The 20,423-nt window shown below is 45.2% G+C and overlaps 1 protein-coding gene across 1 annotated transcript in view; it reads right to left on the minus strand.

The window, feature by feature from the left end:
- Positions 1 to 20,423, minus strand: part of LOC115104506 (catenin delta-2-like) — a 102,311-nt gene that overhangs the window by 30,223 nt on the left and 51,665 nt on the right. Inside the window, exon 9 of the mRNA XM_065006799.1 lies at positions 18,237 to 18,489. Within this exon, the coding sequence (XP_064862871.1) occupies positions 18,237 to 18,489 (253 nt within the window). The remainder of the gene's footprint in view (positions 1 to 18,236; positions 18,490 to 20,423) is intronic.

The raw sequence follows: 20,423 nt of genomic DNA on the forward strand, positions 1-20,423 counted from the left end.
CTCACCCCCTGTAATAAAAGCTGTCACGTCATCTGCATACACAGACAGTGCTATCGTAGTGCTCCATAACCCCTGGCACAGAGAAAACAGTAAGCCTCGCTCTTAAAAAACAAAGCATTTTGTTCAATTGCCAGACAATATAGCTGTCCTGAAATTGGGCATTCCTGTCTGATACCCCAATGGATAGGGAAAGTGCAGCTCAAACCACCCCCACCTTCACCATACAAGAGGCCCCAGCATACAGTAAACTCATCCAAGACGGTAGAAAGCCTTCTCCTGATCCAAAGAAAGCAAACTCACATTCACATCATACAGTTTACAAATGGGTAAAACATCTCTTATTAGAAACAAGTCATCAACAATAGAGTGGTCAGGGACACAGTAAGACTGGTATTTGTGACCAAGAGCCCCAGATATTCTTTCAGCCTGTTTGAGAGACACTTAGATATAATTGTTTATTGTGCACACAGCAGTGCAACATGTTGGCAGTTTTTAGAAGAGCCAAATCCCCCTTTTTATATTATTATTATTATATATATATTTTTTTACCCCTTTTTATCCCCAATTTCGTGGTATCCAATTGGGAGTTAACAGCTGGTAGTGGACAGCTCCTGCAGAGTAATGTCAGAGTTCAAAGCATCTCTCTGCTCAGGGCACAATTGAGGAAGTCCATGTAACAACTGTTCAGCACAGAGAGGATCACAATGTTATAGAGGGTAGAGTAGAAATTCACTGCATTTTGGCGCATCTCATTGTCATCTGTGGCCACCTTCCCATCAGGGATACGAAGGCAGATCATCTGTTTGCATTGCAATGTCGATTGCCCTAGGTTTTTTTTAAAAGCGCTAGGTGCATCCATATCCTTGAGGGTAGCAAAGTGAGACCTAATCAAGGCACCCTTCACTCTTTCCTGTAAAAACGACCTCAGTTCATGTCCCTTGTCCTGTAAGTTCAAGACTAGTACAGGGTCAGTCTGAGTGAGCAACTTCAACTTAATATATTTGATGTCCTCTTCAAGAGTCATGACAGTCTCTTTAACTTCAATACTAGACAGAGCAGTATACGGTTGACCAAACACACATATAAGGGCATTCCATTTAATAACCCTCCCTTTTCCCCAAAACAACAAACATTTTCACAAAACATGGCATCATGTAGTAACTTAACACTAAAAAACATTCAAGATGGCGCCGACAGAGATGGTCGCCCAGCTTCAAGTCCTTAGGAAACTATGCAGATTTTTTTTATTTGTAGGTATTATTTCTTACATTGTAAGGCAAGAAAATCTTAAGTACTATTACATACAGCTGGGAAGAACTATTGGATATAAGAGTGACGTCAATTTACCAGCATTACGACCAGGAATACAACTTTTCCAAACTGGTCCATTGTTCGGACCTCCACCCTGGACATTGGATCTAATCCCAGAGGCCGACCCAAAACGTTTGACGTTGTCGCCACAGGAGAGGCAGATGGAGCGCCCTACGGGTCAGACTCAGTAGGCGAGCACACCATCCACCGCTTCCGAGCATATTACTCGCCAATGTCCAGTCTCTAGACAACAAGGTGGACGAAATTAGGGCACGATTTGCCTTCCAGAGAGACATCAGAGATTGTAACATTCTCTGTTTCACGGAAACATGGCTCACTCGGGATATGTTGTCAGAGTCGGTACAGCCACCAGGTTTGTTCATGTGTCGCGCCGGCAGAAACAAACATCTCTCTGGTAAGAAGAAGGGCGGGGTGGATGCCTCATGATTAACGACTCATGGTGAAACAATAACAACATATATGAACTCAAGTCCTTCTGTTCACCTTACCTAAATGCCGACTGCATTATCTCATATGAGAATTCTCTTAGATTTTAGTCACAGCCATGTATATCCCCCCCCCCCCCCCCAAGCAGAGACCTTGACGGCCCCGAAAGAACTTCACTGGACGACTCTATGTAAACTGGGAACCATATATCCTGAGGCTGCATTTATTGTAGCTGAGGATTTCAACAAAGCTAATTTGAGAACAAGACTAACTAAATTCTACCAGCACATTGACTGTTTTACCCATTCGAGCAAAACACTGGACCACTGCTACTCTAACTTCCGCGATGCACACAAGGCCCTCCCCCACCCTCCCTTCGGGAAATCCAATCACGACTCCATCTTGCTCATACTGTCCTATAGGCAGAAACTCAAACAGGATGTACCCATGTACCCCTAGAACCATTCAACACTGGTCTGACCAATCGGAATCCACGCTTCAAGAATGTTTGGATCACGTGGACTGGAAAATGTTTCTGGGAAGCCTCAGACAATAACATTGATTTATACGCTGACTCGTGAGTGAGTTTATTAGGAAGTGCGGAGATGTTGTACCCACTGTGACTATTAAAACCTACCCCAACCAGAAACCGTGGATAGAAGTGAAAGCGCGAACCACCGCATTCAGCCATGGAAAGAGGTTGGGGAATATCGCCGAATATAAACAGTGGAGTTATTTCCTCTGCAAGGCAATCAAACAAGCGAAATGTCGGTATAGGGACAAAATGGAGTCGCAATTCAACGGCCTAGACACTAGACGAATGTGGCAGGGTCTACAGGCAATTACGGACTACAAAAAGAAAACCAGCCACATCACGGACACTGACGTCTTGCTTCCAGACAAGCTAAACACCTTCTTTGCCCGCTTTGAGGATAATACAGTGCCAGCGACACAGCCCACTACGAAGGACTGCGGATCCCCCCTCTCCTTCTCTGTGGCCAAAGTGAGTAAGACATTTAAACATGTTAACCCTCGCAAGGCTGCTGGCCCAGACGGCATCCCTAGCCGCATCCTCAGAGCATGCGCAGACCAGCTGGCTGGTGTGTTTACGGACATATTCAATCGCTCCCTATCCCAGTCTGCTGTCCCCACATGCTTCAAGATGGCCACCATTGTTCCTGTACCAAAGAAGGCAAAGATAACTGAACTAAAGGACTATTCTATCATCATGAAGTGCTTGGAGAGACAGGTCAAGGATCATATCTCCTTACCTGCCACCCTAGACCCACGTCAGTTTGCATACCGCCCCAACAGGTCCACAGACGATGCAATCACCATCACACCGCCCCCAGGTGGTGAAGGTAGGACACAACATCTCCACTTCGCTGGTCCTCAACGCTGGGGCCCCACAAGGGTGCATGCTCAGCCCCCTCCTGTACTCCCTGTTCACCCATAACTCAATTATCAAGTTTGCAGACGACACAACAGTAGTGGGCTTGATTACCAACAATGATGAGACAGGGAGGAGGGGAGGGCACTCGGAGTGTGGTGTCAGGATCGTGGACTTCAGGAAACAGAAGAGGGAGCACCCCCCTATACACATCGACGGGACAGTAGTGGAGAAGGTGGAAAGTTTTAAGTTCCTCTGCGTACACATCACGGACAAACTGGAATGGTCCACCCACACAGACAGTGTGTGGAAGAAGGCGCAACAGCGCCTCTTCAACCTCAGGAGTCTGAAGAAATGTGGCCTAGTCACCTACATCCCTCACAAACTTTTACAGATGCACAATCCAGAGCATCCTGTCGGTCTGTATCACCTGGTACGGCAACTGCACCGCCCTCAACCGCAAGGCTCTCCAGAGGGTGGTGCGGTCTACACAACGCATCACCGGGGCAAACTACCTGCCCCCCAGGACACCTAGAGCACCCGGTGTCACAGGAAGGCCAAAAAGATCATCAAGGACAACAACCACCCAAGCCACTGCCTGTTCACCCCGCTATCATCCAGAAGGTGAGGTCAGTACAGGTGCATCAAAGCGGGGACCGAGAGACTGAAAAACAGCTTCTATCTTAAGGCCATCAGACTGCTAAACAGCCATCACAAACATGGAGAGGCTGCTGGCAACATACAGACCCAAATCACTGGCCACTTTAATAAATTGATCACTAGTCACTTTAAATAATGCCACTTAAATAATGTTTACATATTCTACATTACTCATCTTATATCTATATACTGTATTTCATACCATGTATTGCATCTTGCCTATGCCGCACGGCCATCACTCATCCATATATTTATATGTACATATTCTTATTCCATCCCTTTACATTTGTGTGTATAAGGTAGTTTTGTGAATTTGTTAGATTACTTGTTAGATATTACTGCATTGTCGGAACTAGAAGCACAAGCATTTCGCTACACTCGCATTAACATCTGCTAACCATGTGTATGTGACCAATAAAATGTGATTTAATTTGAAAATACCAATAAGGTGATGACCTTCGTGGACAGGGCAAGTGAATATCAACAGTAACATTTTGGTGTCAGAAAAACCCACAGGAGTAATGGCACACCTTCCAACCCTACTACAGTAGTGGTCAGATACATACAACCTGTCTAACCTTCCAATCCTACCACAGTAGTGATCAGATACATACAACCTGTCTAACCTTCCAACCCTACTACAGTAGTGGTCAGATACATACAACCTGTCTAACCTTCCAATCCTACCACAGTAGTGATCAGATACATACAACCTGTCTAACCTTCCAACCCTACTACAGTAGTGGTCAGATACATACAACCTGTCTAACCTTCCAATCCTACCACAGTAGTGATCAGATACATACAACCTGTCTAACCTTCCAACCCTACTACAGTAGTGATCAGATACATACAACCTGTCTAACCTTCCAACCCTACTACAGTAGTGATCAGATACATACAACCTGTCTAACCTTCCAACCCTACTACAGTATTGCTCAGATACATACAACCTGTCTAACCTTCCAACCCTACTACAGTAGTGATCAGATACATACAACCTGTCTAACCTTCCAACCCTACTACAGTAGTGATCAGATACATACAACCTGTCTAACCTTCCAACCCTACTACAGTAGTGATCAGATACATACAACCTGTCTAACCTTCCAACCCTACTACAGTAGTGATCAGATACATACAACCTGTCTAACCTTGCTGCACTGACATGACCTACAATAACTTTTAGCCATGTGTATTGCCTAACTTTTGCATTTCTTACTCCCCACACATCAGAAAGCTCAAACTCAGTTAATAGATTGAGGTTCTACAGCAGTGCGATCAACAGTAAAATCCACTGTACAGTTCCAATCTCCCCCTAAAACCATACACCCCTCTTGGTCACCTTTATTTGATCAAATACAACAATACGCTCTGTATCCTCATTAGGGGCATAAACATTTTTCTTGTAAAAAAAATACACATAAATCTGCCTTGACCAATAAAACCCGAGCCATGGCAATCTCTGTTGGATACCACAGTCACCCCTAAGCCTGACGAAAACAAAATTGCCACTACAGCACTGAAATTAGTACCATGACTGAATATACGCTGACCCTCCCACCACATACCCAGTCAACCTCATTAGCCTCATCACTACAGTATGTACGTTTCTCCTGTAGAAAATCTACGTTAAGCCTTTTCTGTTTGATTACTTCTAACACCCAAGATCTCTTATTCCTGTCCCTTCCTCTGTTATTATTGAGAGAACCTCCCCTTAGTACCTCCATATAGAGAGGAGAAAGGAAAAACAGAAGAGACTACAACGGAACCAGACAAAGAGAAAAAAAAGCTATGAGGCATGGTAATCATCATTGTTTTAATTTAATTTGAACCTTACCACGCTTCCCACTATGTTTTGCTGTAGTGACAGCAGCAACACATTTCCACAAGCAGAAACGCTTCTTCACACTCAACTGGTTTAACCCCACCATCTTCTGTAACACAACAGCTGACCTCAAACTTTTCAACATAAAAAACCTGCCAATTTAACAGATTTCCCAAAAATGTGGTACAGGAACCCATTTACCTCACCTAGATTGTAAATTGAGTAGTCACTAGCTGCTATCATATCAACAGGGATATCAGACATGTCCAGATCCCTCTCCTGATCCTCCTCAACTGAGGCCCTGGATCCCTGACTCCCCACTGACACCTCTCAATACTCCCCACCTGCACCCCATCACTCCTACCAGGTTTCTCCTCCACTACCTGGGAGATTAGCTCCACCTGAACCCCCTCCTGTACTCCATTACTCGTAATGGACTTCTCCTCCACTACCTGGGAGACAACCTCCACCTGAACCCCCTCCTGTACCCCTTCATTCGTACTGGGCATCTCCTCACCAGTCTGGGGAAATGGCTCACCAGATCCATCCTTACCTCCTACAATAATGTTTTTATGCCCGCCACAGATGTTATGTTCCCCTCTGGTACAAGCTGCAACTCAGTACCCTCAACACAAACATCTTGATCTTCAGCAACAGGTGTGTGTGGCTGCTCTACCACTGTCAGCCCACCTCGCCCTACATCAGTGGGCCCAGGCCTTAAAGAATTACGCCAGGCTCAATCAGCTGATCGACAAGACAGTCTTCTTTCAGAAAAAACACCACTGCTTTATTAATCCGCGACGCATAAGCAGCATTTTCAACAACTTCTCTTCTACGGCGAATAGAAACTCCTCCACAGTGACAGTAGCTTCAGTAACACGCCTGAAGCCATCTCAAAGTGACAGGGACGGGGTCCCCATGTGGGTCGCCATCCCCACCTAAACCAGGGCAATTCCAATTCCAAGAAATACAATATACCTAATTCTACCACATACATTTTTTAAATAATGAATCATCCATAGAAAAAGGAAAACTAAAAGGAAACAAAAAGAAAACACAGGCGATCTAATTCCAGACACCACTCGCACTCGCTCACACAATTCCCAGCATCCACCAACACTCCTAGCATGCAGAGAGAGAGAGAGAGAGAGAGAGAGAGAGATAGAGAGAGACAGAGAGCGAGACACAGAGAGCGAGAGAGAGACAGAGAGAGAGACACAGAGAGCGAGAGAGACAGAGAGAGAGAGAGATTTGTCTTGGATTTGAATGCTGTGAGAAGGTTCTATAAATGTTGCTAAACTGAGAAACAGAGGGACACTCAGACAATCTAATATTGTCCACATTAAGTCTTCATTTACTCTACTTTAACATTACTTTACTCTCCCTCCCAAATGGCACCCTATTCCCTATATAGCCCTATGGGAACTGGCCAAATGTAGTGCACTATATACGGAAGGGTGGAATTTGGGATGCACCCTAACTTTAAGGTGAACACTGCAGGGGCCGAAAACGTGTTCATCATCAGGAGTCCCTCTGCCTGGCGGAAAAATGGTTTTAAGAGGTGATTGCGCTTTAGAAGAGTAGCAATCTTCTTAAGCAGTTATAGAGCAGTTATTTTAAAACCAGCCACTCCTGCATGCTAATGGCTGCTGCTAGCCACTTTAGAGAAAATTAGAAGAGAAAGAGTGGGTTTTTTGCTTTTTGAGGGCAACAGGAGGATTTGAAGAGGGTGGTTATTGTACAATTGTGTTTCATTAGAAACATATACAGCTCTTGTCAATATGTAGACAATAGAGAAGAGGCTACAGAGACAGTGTCAAACGGCATATTATTATACTGAGTACATGAGTCATGAATAGAAGTGCGATGCTTGAGGTAGCCTAACCATTCATTTTATAGGTCAAAGCATGCCTGCACTATTCTACACATATAGCTAGAAACTGATTCTTATTCTATGCCAAACATGTCCTGCTGGAGATAAACATAGTTCCTAACCACAGAAGATTAATGAGGGCATATTGGGTGGAATGAACACATATCTGACCCTGTTTCAGTTGTTAGGGGCAACGTCTACGGAGAGCAACATCACTCACTGTCAAGTTACACCAACGTGTTACCCAGAATGGACTGCAGTGAACTCCATAGTGACACATCAACACACAACCCTGATGTAAGGATCTTTCTGACAACTGTTCGGTGTAATAGCAACCATCAGAACACCCTGCTCGGTCTCCCATAGTGACAGGGTTTATATTCTGATAAAGTAAGCGCTGTGTTTTTTCTCAGTACTCATAGACACACAGACTCATGAGACACTGTGTTCACCACGTAAATAATGCACCACAAACCCTCTTACTATATCTAGTCCCTGTGGGAAATGCTTGAGAAGTTAGGCCCTAACCGCAGTCACTCTAGAAGCATCCTAACCTAAACTGAGGAGTGTGTGTGACTGTGTGAGTAGAAGCATAGCCCGGCTCACTTTTGCTACATGTGGTGTGTGTGTGCGTATGTACAATGCATTTGGAAGGTATTCAGACCCTTTTACTTTTTCCACATTTTGTTAGGTTACAGCTTTAATTTAAATGGATTAAATAAAACATTTTCCTCATCAATCTAATCACAATGCCCCATAATGACAAAGTGAAAACAGGTTTTAAGAAATGTTTGCAAATAAAAAAATTATAAAAATAAAGACCCTTTGATTCATCTTTGAGATATTTCTACAACTTCATTGGAGTCCACCTGTGGTAAATTCAATTGATTGGACATGATTTGGAAGGGCACACACCTGTCTATATAAGGTTCCACAGTTGACAATGCACGTCGGAGCAAAAACCAAGCCATGAGGTCGAAGGAATTGTCCTTAAAGCTCAGATACAGGATTGTTTCGAGGCACAGATCTGGGGAAGGGTACCAAAACATGTCTGCAGCATTGAATGTCCCAAGAACACAGTGGCCTCCATCATTCTTAAATGGAAGAAGTTTGGAACCACCAAGACTCTTCCTAGAGTCAAACTGAGCAATCGGGGGAGAAGGACCTTTGTCAGGGAAGTGACCAAGAACCCAATGGTCACTCTGACAGAGGTCTTGAGTTCCTCTGTGGAGATGGGAGAACCTTCCAGAAGAAAAATCATCTCTGAAGCACTCCGCTAATCAGGCCTTTATGGTAGAGGGGACAGACGGAAGCCACTCCTCAGTAAAAGGCACATGACAGCCCACTTGGAGTTTGCCAAAAGGCACCTAAAGGAATCTCAGACCATGAGAAACAAGATTATCTGGCCTGATGAAACCAATATTGAACTCTTTGGCCTGAATGCCAAGCGTCACATCTGAAGGAAACCAGGTACCGCTCATCACCTGGCCAATACCATCCCTACGGTGAAGCATGGTGGTGGCAGCATCATACTGTGGGGATGTTTTTCAGCGGCAGGGACTGGGAGACTAGTCAGGATCTAGGGGAAGATAAACGGAGCAAAGTACAGAGAGATCCTTGATGATGATGAAAACCTGCTCCAGGGCGCTCAGGATCTTAGACTGGGTCGAAGGTTCACCTTCCAACAGGACAACGACTCTAAGCACACAGCCAAGATAATGCAGGAGTGGTTTCGGGACAAGTCTTTGTTGGAGTAGTGCCTGGCCGTGCAGTCATGAGTGAACAGGGAGTACAAGAGGGGGCTGAGTACGCACCCCTGAGGGGCCCATGTCTTGAGGATCAACGTGGCGGATGTGTTGTTACCTACCCGTACCACCTGGGAGCGGCCCGTCACGAAGTCCAGGATCCAGTTGCAGAGGGAGGTGTTTAGTCCCAGGGTCCTTAGCTTAATGATGAGCTTTGAGGGCACAATGGTGTTGAACGCTGAGCTGTAGTCAATGAATAACATTTTCACATAGGTGTTCCTTTTGTCCAGGTGGGAAAGGGCAGTGTGGAGTGCAATAGAGACTGCATCATCCGTGGATCTGTTGGGGCGGTACGCGAATTGAAGTGGGTCTAGGGTATCCGGGAGGATACTGTTGATGTGAGCCATGACCAGCCTTTCAAAGCAATTCATGGGTACAGACGTGAGTGCTACGGGTCGGTAATCATTTAGGCAGGTTAACTTAGTGTTCTTGGGCACGTCTGCTTAAAACATGTTGGTATTACTGACTCAGACAGGGAGAGATTGAAAATGTTAGTGAAGACACTTGCTAGTTGGTCAGTGCATGCTCGCAGTACACGTCCTGTTAATCCGTCTGGCCCTGCGGCCTTGTGAATGTTGACCTGTCTAAAGGTCTTACTCACATCGGCTGCGGAGAGCTTGATCACACAGTCTTCCGGTACAGCTGGTGCTCTCATGCATGTTTAAGTGTTATTTGCCTCGAAGTGAGCATATAAGTAGTTTAGCTCGTCCGGTAGGCTTGTGTCACTGGGCAGCGCTCGGCTGTGCATCTCTTTGTAGTCAGTAATAGTTTGCAGGCCCTGCCACATCCGACGAGCGTCAGAGCCAGTGTAGTGCGACTCGATCTTATTCCTGTATTGACTTGCCTATTTGATGGTTAGTCAGAGGGCATAGCAGGATTTCTTTAAAGCTCCTTGAAAGCGGCAGCTCTAGCTTTTAGCTCAGTGCGGATGCTGCCTGTAATCCATGGTTTCTGGTTGGGGTATGTACGTATGGTCACTGTGGGGATGACGTCATCGATGCACTTATTGATGAAGCCAATGACAGATGTGGTGTACAATGCCATTGGAGGAATGCCATTGGAGGAATCCCGGAAAATTCCAGTCTGTGTTAGAAAAACCGTCCTGTAGCTTAGCATCTGCTTCATTTGACCACTTTTTTATTGATCTAGTCACTTGTGCTTCCTGCTTTAATCTTTGCTAGTAAGCAGGAATCAGGAGGATAGAATTATGGTCAGATTTGCCAAATGGAGGGTGAGGGAGAGCTTTGTATGCATCTCTGTGTGTGGAGTAAAGGTGGTCCAGAGTTATTTTACCTCTGGTTGCACATTTAACATGTTGATAGAAATGAGGTAAAACTGATTTAGGTTTCCCTGCATTAAAGTCCCCGGCTACTAGGAGCGCCGCCTCTGGGTGAGCGTTTTCTTGTTTGCTTATGGCAGAATACAGCTCATTCAATGCTATCTTGGTGCCAGCCTCTGACTGTGGTGGTATGTACACAGCTACAAAGTATATAAATTAAAACTATCTCAATAGGTAATGTGGTTTGCAGCTTATCATGAGAAACTCTACCTCAGGCGAATAATGGCTCGAGACTTACTTAGATATCGTGCACCAGCTGTTGTTTACAAAAATACATAGACCGCCGCCCCTTGTCTATCTTGCCAGTACATCGTATAACCAGCCAGCTGTATGTTGATATTGTCGTTATTCAGCCACGACTCCATGAAGCATAAGATGTTACATCTTTTCATGTCCCATTGGTAGTTTAATCCAATAACTTGTCCATTTTATTGCCCAAAGATTACATGTTTGCGAGCAGAATTGAGGGGGTGGGGTTTATTTGATCGCCTCCTACTCCTCAGAAGGCAGCCTGCCTTCCGGCCTCTCTTTCTCCGCCTCCTCTTCACACAGATAACTGGGGTCGGGGCCTGTTCCCGAGGGAGCCGTGTATCCTCCCCCCCGGGCTCGTCAGAGTCGTGAAAGAAGAAAAAGGATTCTGCCAGTTCGTGGTGAGTAATCGCAGTACTGACGGTAGCGGCAACAATATGTACAAAAATAGTAAAAAAATAAGTTACAAACAACGCAGATAAACAAACCAAAAAACACAATTGGTTGGGGGCACGTAAAACGTCTGCATTCTGCTCCGGTGCCATTTTAGATTGGCTCTAATACAAGGTATCAGGTGTCGTGACCAATTAAAAGGCACAAATACCATAACTACTCCCTGGGGAAGTGGCTATCACTACCTTGGAAAATTGCTAAAATTGACATACAGTGGGGAGAACAAGTATTTGGTACACTGCCGATTTTGCAGGTTTTCTTACTTACAAAGCATGTAGAGGTCTGTCATTTTTATCATAGGTACACTTCAACTGTGAGAGACGGAATCTAAAACAAAAATCCAGAAAATCACATTGTATGATTTTTAAGTAATTAATTTCCTCCTCGGTAATAGTGGGCAGTGTGCGCTGTGAACAGTCCATTTCCAAACACCTGAAGTCGTAAAATGTCTAACTAGTAATTTGTTATGCTAACAAGCTAGAAATAGGCTGCATAGCAAGAGCATCAACTTCCGGTAGGCATGCAAAAACTTCCGGTTACCGGTCGTTTACAGGATAATAAAATTAACTAATAGTATATAGTATGTAGTATATACTCATTAAGTGTATGTAGTATACAGTACAGTATATTAGTATGGGTATTCGAACCCAGCTTGGGTATGTGAGTATGTTGATAAAATGTGTATTAAAGCTTTGATGGCAGGTTTGAAAGCTGTTATCAAAATGGATATTGCGATGGAAGTGGAGCCAATTTTGGGGTTGGATAATCCTTGCGAGAATCATGGACAGTGGGTATTACGTAACATATGGAAATTGGCAGTATATATCTTTACAGATAGTCCAACTTTGTATCACACCGCATTTAAACAATTGCTAAAAGGGTGTACAACCAGCAAAACAAGAGATAACATATTTGGGAGTTTGGATTTCAGAAGTCACGAAGCACATTACACGTGAACGAGTAGGAACCATGTGTTATTTGGCACGACCAAACACTCCTCACAGAATCAGGAAAACCCTAGGGGTTTTAATCTTGTGAAAGACTTTATTCCGTCTTGTTCTGACATAGATTCATAGAATTGACGAAAGGGAGGAGGGATCACAAGTAATTAAAGTGGCCTCCCTGTGAATAGAAGTTATCATGTTTGTTTTGACTGTAATTTAAAACGTTTTGTTCACCTGGTAAAGTAACGTTAGACGGAAAGACAGTGTAGTAGAGATTGTAGAGGGAAACAAGTGTTAGAGTGGAGGGGAAATGTACTGGGTGATGGTGATTGAGAGGGCTTCTGAGTTAAAGTTAAAGGAAACAGAGATGTAGACTAGTGAAGGTAACAAAGTACATGGGAATTTAATTGGAAAGTAATAATTTCTAGTATGACTTGTTTGGCTTGATTACGATTTGGCAAAGTGAAAACAAACAAAAAATGTTTTTATATTTATTTGAAATGTTTCACGAGGCAGTTGCCTTGGGAGAGCAGTAAGTGAAATTCTGCAGTTTTATAAAAGTATATAGGTATCGGATCCGGCCGTAGAGGAAGCTCCCAAATAAGTAAGGCCTGGCCATTGGTTTGTTTGTTTTGCCCTACATATTACCAGCACACCCAACGGTTATGAATATTTGTTAATACCGTGTTCGATTTATTGTGTGGGGTCTTTTCTTTTTTGAATTTGACCCCTTTTTCTCCCCAATTTCGTGGTATCCAATTGTTGTAGTAGCTACTATCTTGTCTCATCGCTACAACTCCCGTACGGTCTCGGGAGAGACGAAGGTTGAAAGTCATGCATCCTCCGATACACAACCCAACCAAGCTGCACTGTGTCTTCTTAACACAGTGCGCATCCAAGCCGGAAGCCAGCCGCACCAATGCGCCGGAGGAAACACCATGCACCTGGCCACCTTGGCTAGCGCACACTGCGCCCAGCCCGCCACAGGAGTCGCTGGTGCGCGATGAGACAAGGACACCTGTCTCATCGCGCACCAGAATGAGGGACACCTGTCTCTAGTCTATTTTACCATTACCTTTGTAAGGACCGACGCCGGACAGGAGAAGCAGGGACGGGGAGTCAAACATTTATTCAGGAACAGACATAGAACACGACACGAACAGTGTCAGCACACGGGTAATCAAGGACATATGACAAAGAATCAATCCTGAAGCAGGGAACAGAGGAACAGACAGATATAGGGAAGGCAATAGCACAAGTAATAGAGTCCAATGAGCGCAGATGCATGTGACGGAGAAAGGCAGGTTTGTGTACTGATGGTGGCTTGATTGCTGACGTGACAATACCCCTAGAGGGGACAACACCCCTAGAGGGGTCCCACCCAGCGTCCCACCTGGGCGAGCCGGCCGAGACATGGTCGCCGAGCTATCCATCCGGGGGTAAACTCCCGAAGAACCGGCAAGGGCGTGGGAGCCTGGCGAGCCGGCTGAGGCATGGAAGCCTGACGATCCGGCTGAGGGATGAACGCTTGCCGATCCCGCTGCGACGTGGAAGCCCGATGATCCGACGGAGACGTGACAGTCTGACCAGCCGGCTGAGCGAACAAGACCTGACGATCCGGCTGAGGCCCGACGTGGGATGGGCACCTTCCGAGCCAACCGAGGCAAGGAAATCTCTCGAACCAGCTAGGGCGTGGAAGCCCGACGAGCTGTCTAGGCACCCCCGGATCTATTGGCGGCAACCCAGGACCGATGTCACCAGCAACCGGAACGCCAGTACTCCCCGATGCTTCGTGTGATGGCTTCGGGATTCTGTAAAGACCGACGCCGGACAGGAAAAGCAGGTACGGGGAGTCAAAAGTGTATTCAGGAACAGACATAGAACACGACAGAACCAGCGTCAGCACATGGGTAAACAAGGACATATGACAAACATCAATCCCGAAGCAGGGAACAGAGCTAGGGAACAGACAGATATAGGGAAGGCAATAACACAAGTAATAGAGTTCAGCTGAGTCAAATGAGTACAGATGCGCATGACGGGGAAAGGCAGGTGTGCGTACTGATGGTAGCTTGATTGTGTAATCCTGGAGAGCCTGGCGCCCTCGAGCGCCAGGGGAGGAAGAGGGGAGCAGGCATGACAAGCGTCCCACCTGGGCGAACCAGCCCGAGACATAGGCACTGGGCAAGCCGGCTGGGGAAGGGGGAGGAAGAGCGGGAGCAGGCGTGACAATACCCCCCCTCCCCTCTAGGGGCGCCACCCAGCCCGAGACATAGGCACTGGGCAAGCCGGCTGGGGCAGGGGGAGGAAGAGCGGGAGCAGGCGTGACAACCTTATGGGATACAATTTCCGTATGGAGTTATCAAGAGTTGTAATTCTAATTTGATGTGTTATTCTAATTAGTTTATTTTGGATTTAACAGGCAGTGTTTTTTATTTGTATACTGGTTCCCCGGGGCCCTTTGGTAGATATGCAAATGTATTTCTTCACATGTCTGCATATAAAAGGAAGAAAAGTATTTCCCACCTCTACTTTTATATGAAGAAGTGTATTGCTGTTGTTGTGTTTGTTTGTTTTTGTCTTGTTTTGATATAAATCTCATCAGATTGGGTCTGCTGTACGGTCGGGATTTTCCCCCTAAGGGGTAACTCTGCGGGGAGGTCGTCAGTATGATAAAGGGATTATAAGCATATTTGCTAAATCAACACACTTGTTGAAACCAATCCTCAGTCATTTCTGTAAGTGCTGTGCTTGTTGAATGTCCTTCCCTAGAAGCGTGCTGAAAGTCTGTTGTCAATTTGTTTACTGTAAAATAGCATCGTATCTGGTCAAACACAATTTAAAAAAAAACTTTATTAAGGATTGGTAACCGTCTGATTGGTCAGCTATTTGAGCCAGTAAAGGGGGCTCTACTGTTCTTAGCTAGCAGAATGACTTTTGCTTCCCTCCAGGCCTGAGGGCACACACTTTCTAGTAGGCTTACATTGAAGGTATGGCAAATAGGAGTGGCAATATCGTCCCTTATTATCCTCAGTAATTTTCCATCCAAGCTGTCAGACCCCAGTGGCTTGTCATTGTTGATAGACAACAATATTTCCTTCACCTCTTCCACACTCACTTTAGGGAATTAAAAATGACATCAGTTGGTCAGATATACTTGGATGTGTAGTGTTGCTGGCATGTCATGCCTAAGTTTGCTAATCTTGCCAATGAAACAAGTATTAAAGTATTTGGCAATATCAGTCAGTTTTGTGATGAATGAGCCATCTGATTCAATGAATGATGGAGCTGAGTTTGCCTAATTTGTTCCCAAAATGTCATTGAAGGTGCTCCAAAACTTTTCACTATCATTCTTTATGTAATTTATCTTTGTTTCATAGTGTAGTTTCTTCTTCTTTTTATTCAGTTTAGTCACATGACTTCTCAATTTGCAGTAAGTTTGCCAATCAGTTGTGCAGTTAGACTTATTTGCCATTCCTTTTGCCTCATCCCTCTCAACCATACAATTTTTCAATTCCTCATCAATCCACCCCTATTACTAGCCTGTTCAACCTCTCTTTCGTGTCGTCTGAGATTCCCAAAGATTGGAAAGCAGCTGCGGTCATCCCCCTCTTCAAAGGGGGGGACACTCTTGACCCAAACTGCTACAGACCTATATCTATCCTACCCTGCCTTTCTAAGGTCTTCGAAAGCCAAGTCAACAAACAGATTACCGACCATTTCGAATCTCACCATACCTTCTCTGCTATGCAATCTGGTTTCAGAGCTGGTCATGGGTGCACCTCAGCCACGCTCAAGGTCCTAAACGATATCTTAACCGCCATCGATAAGAAACATTACTGTGCAGCCGTATTCATTGATCTGGCCAAGGCTTTCGACTCTGTCAATCACCACATCCTCATTGGCAGACTCGAAAGCCTTAGTTTCTCAAATGATTGCCTCGCCTGGTTCACCAACTACTTCTCTGATAGAGTTCAGTGTGTCAAATCGGAGGGTCTGCTGTCCGGACCTCTGGCAGTCTCTATGGGGGTGCCACAGGGTTCAATTCTTGGACGACTCTCTTCTCTGTATACATCAATGATGTCGCTCTTGCTGCTGGTGAGTCTCTGATCCACTTCTACGCAGACGACACCATTCTGTATACTTCTGGCCCTTCTTTGGACACTGTGTTAACAACCCTCCAGGCAAGCTTCAATGCCATACAACTCCTTCCATGGCCTCCAATTGCTCTTAAATGAAGTAAAACTAAATGCATGCTCTTCAATCGATCGCTGCCTGCACCCGCCTGCCCGTCTAGCATCACTACTCTGGACGGTTCTGATTTAGAATATGTGGACAACTACAAATACCTAGGTGTCTGGTTAGACTATAAACTCTCCTTCCAGACTCACACTAAGCATCTCCAATCCAAAGTTAAATCTAAAATTGGCTTCCTATTTCGAAACAAAGCATCCTTCACTCATGCTGCCAAACATACCCTTGTAAAACTGACCATCCTACCAATCCTCGACTTTGGCGATGTCATTTACAAAATAGCCTCCAATACCCTACTCAACACAGAGGGCAGAGGGCCAGATATGATGTGTCTTTTATTAGTGTCTAGCAGAGAGTCAATCAGCTCTTTGAAATCCAGTTTCAACTGTTCAGAGCTGCACTTCATAATGTCATTAAAGCCCACATGGACTACGATAGAATCGATGTCCATGTCATGGCGTAGTACATTCAGGAGCAGCTTAGTAATGTAATTTATTCGAGCTCTGGGATAATTGTTTTTGCACCAGGAAAAGTCACATTTCCTACCATGGAGCTTCCCAAAATCACGGCTGGCGAGAAGGGCGACGATATCCGCCCACTCCCACACTTCACAGGATGGTGCAGGAGATGGAGAAGCCCCGCTCGATCCAGAGTAGGGACGGAAGGTTGCCGACATCGACTTTGCAATCTTAGGGGAAAGAGCAGGAGTAGACACGGCGGCCGCAGACACAGGTACCCTCAGCGATGAAGGTGCAGGAAGATCAGGCTCTAGGGCGGCAAACTATTTGTTCTTTGTATTCGCTCCGGGCCTCTAGTTGGGAGCACAGACTGCATTGGGGAAGGCCGCTGTCTTCGGTTTCCACGGCTTGTGACATGCGACCATCGCTGATTGCCATGTCCCTCTTGCTGTGCACCTTCGACTCCACTATCAAATGGGGGAGGAGATGGCTCCCCTGGTGAGCAAACTCCGGGCAACACCGGCCAGGCGGATAACAACAAAAGACAAGACAGAGATGCATCCAACATGTGTGAACGCTGTCCATCCCCCGACGTAGAAAAGCTCAACATTCCACTCTGTGTTTCCCCCAGTTTCTTACGTAGGCTGGCGACCTGCGTGATCAAGGAAGCCACCTCAAGTCTCCAATCCTCTACAAGCAAACAATTGCAGCATTGGAACTCTGAGCGATCCAGTTTGTCCCGAAACAAAGCGTAGTAGATACAACTCCTACAGCGCTGGAACCGTTCATTTATTCTCCAGACAAAGAGGGCTCCATTGGAAAACTCATCTAGGACTAACTTTGTTAGCTCGATGGCTAACTCTAGCAGCTTTGCTAGGTTAGCAGCTCTTTCAAACAGACTCTAACCTAACAGCTAAGTGGGATTTTGGGATTGCGGTCCTAGCTGTTAAAAGATCGCGGAATCCATGCAAAAATAAGTTCAGCATTTATGTTTAACAAAAGATTGGTTTAGTAACAATAACAAACTGAGTGTTTCCAGTATACAGTGTTCAGCTGCGCACTCTGATGACGTCAGGACCAAAACATAGTGTGTAGTTTGATGAGGGGAAAAAAACAATTTTAGAATAAGGCTGAAATGTAACAAAATGTGGAAAAAGTGAAGGGGTCTGATTATTTTCTGAAGTACTGCATGTGTGTGTGTGTACGTGTGTGTGTGGTCGCTTACTTGTCTCCTTTGCTGCGAGCGATGCCGATGAGCTTCTCTATCCCGCCAGCGTCTCTCAGTGCTTTGGCGTTTTCCATGTTCTTAGTGATGACTTCATGCAGAGCGCAGCAGATAGCCGTTATCGTATCGTCTGACATGGTCTTACCGGGTGCCATCGGGCCTCCGGTACCTCCACTAGTCCCACCACTGCCCCCGGTACTGTTGCTGCTACTGCCAGGTAACCGGTGGACCAGGTCACGCATGGCGTATTTACCTGAGAGGAGAGCGGGACAAGAGTTAGTGCTTGGGTTAGAAATCTGAATGTCTGAAAGAGTATGCTTGTGTGTGTGTCAGGAAAGTAACAATCCTCATTGGTGTGGCCTGTGCTCTCTAGAGGTTACAGCCACTGACCTTGTCACACGTATGCCAGAGTCGGCATGGGTTCGAATCGACTCACTGCCCTTTGACTCACTCTCCACGGTCTTTCCACCACTTTACTATCTCTTCAATAAAATGATGAAAGGAGTGGGACTGCCCCACTCCTTAAAAACAAAAACAAATGAAAAACAATCCTCATGAGTTCAAAAACAACTATATTTTTTCCTCCTCATCTCCCTGTATTGTCTTTAACAATCAAACAGTACAACACTTATTCATTGATTGTTTGAGCAACTTCCTGACACTGTAGTTAAGGACAAATAACGTTATCTCTAAATCCCTAAACCTGTCATCAGTCTCTCTCAGCTTGGCCTGTCTGTCCTCAGTTTCTCTCAGCTTGGCCTGTCAGTCTCTCTCAGCTTGGCCTGTCTGTGGAGCAGCCCTCTGATGAAGTCAACACACTGTGACTCATCTGGTATTTGGAAGAAGAGATTGACGTGGAAGGGAGGAAATGAAGGGAAGAATCTGACATTAAAAGAATAGAGAGATGGAGAGAATGAAGAGAGCGAGGGAATAATTAAGAAGTCTGAGATGTCAGTATGCGAGAAAAACCTGAGTAAGAACCGAATGGAGGGAAGTATGGTAGGAAAGAAGGGAGGGAAGGAGGGAGGGAAGAATGAGTCTACTCTACACATTAGCCACATTCGTCGTCCATCACAATTCATCATTTCACATAATGTCAACATTGACACACATCTAGGAGGCGGACATCTTTCTTTGATGATGACTCTTGAAGATGTCTCATCATCGATGAATGATAAACATGACATGTAAATAATAGTGTCGACACACTGGTGAAGAGCTGCTCTTTCAGACTGACTCATCCTCTCTGGAGAAATGTCAGTTGTCCATGTGAGTGGACGGTTACCTAAACAGGAAATTGGAAGTCAATGGGTTCAGTGAAGATGGAGGAATAAAAAAAGCCGTCAATGTTTCAGCAGCACAGGACTAGGAACCCAGAAAATATACTGTATCTCTGCAGTGGCTTCTATCAAACTGTTTATTGGAGTCTCGAAACTGGAGGTGCTGAGGCAAAGTTGGTTGCAGAATATAAAGGCCTATAAACATAAAAGGACTATCAAAGTTCATACACACTCTTAGAAAAAAGTGTTTCAAACTGGTTCTTCAGCTGTCCTGACGGGAGAACCCTTTTTGGTTCCAGGTACAAACCTTTTTAGTTCCAGATAGAACCCTTTTGGGTTCCATGTAGAACCCTCTGCAAAGGCTTCTCAATGGAACCCAAAATAGTTCTACGTGGAACTAAAAGGGTTCTACCTGGAACCAAAAAGGGTTATTCAAAGGGTTCTCCAATGAGAATAGCCGAAGAACCCTTTTAGGATTTAGACAGCACCGTTTTTTGCCATCATTTTTGTCATCATTTGTTATCATTGCAATTCACAAGACCCGTCTTCCCACTGCTGGTAAATCCTCTCTCTGTCCTAAAGGTTCTGTATAGGTAATAGTAATACATTTTAATCAGGGCTGGTGAGATTCCTGCTGTGTCATGCAAACAGCTTAAAACATCAACGCACCCCAATCATTTACAACATGAAGGAAAAAACACATGCCCAGACACACAGTTTCCTAAGCACCACATATTATTAGCAGAGAGTAGTGAGTTAATTGGGGAAGTCTTATCTGTCCTGGCAGGCTGAAGAGAGAGAGACTGAATGGACTGTCTTCACCGAGAGAACAATACCAAGACTGACTAAACCTCTATAAACCTGGGTGAGCCTACTCTACAGGCCAGGGTTTGGTGGGAGACATAAC

The sequence above is a fragment of the Oncorhynchus nerka genome, linkage group LG22 (genome assembly GCF_034236695.1).
Source record: "Oncorhynchus nerka isolate Pitt River linkage group LG22, Oner_Uvic_2.0, whole genome shotgun sequence".
Taxonomy (NCBI): Eukaryota; Metazoa; Chordata; class Actinopteri; order Salmoniformes; family Salmonidae; genus Oncorhynchus; species Oncorhynchus nerka.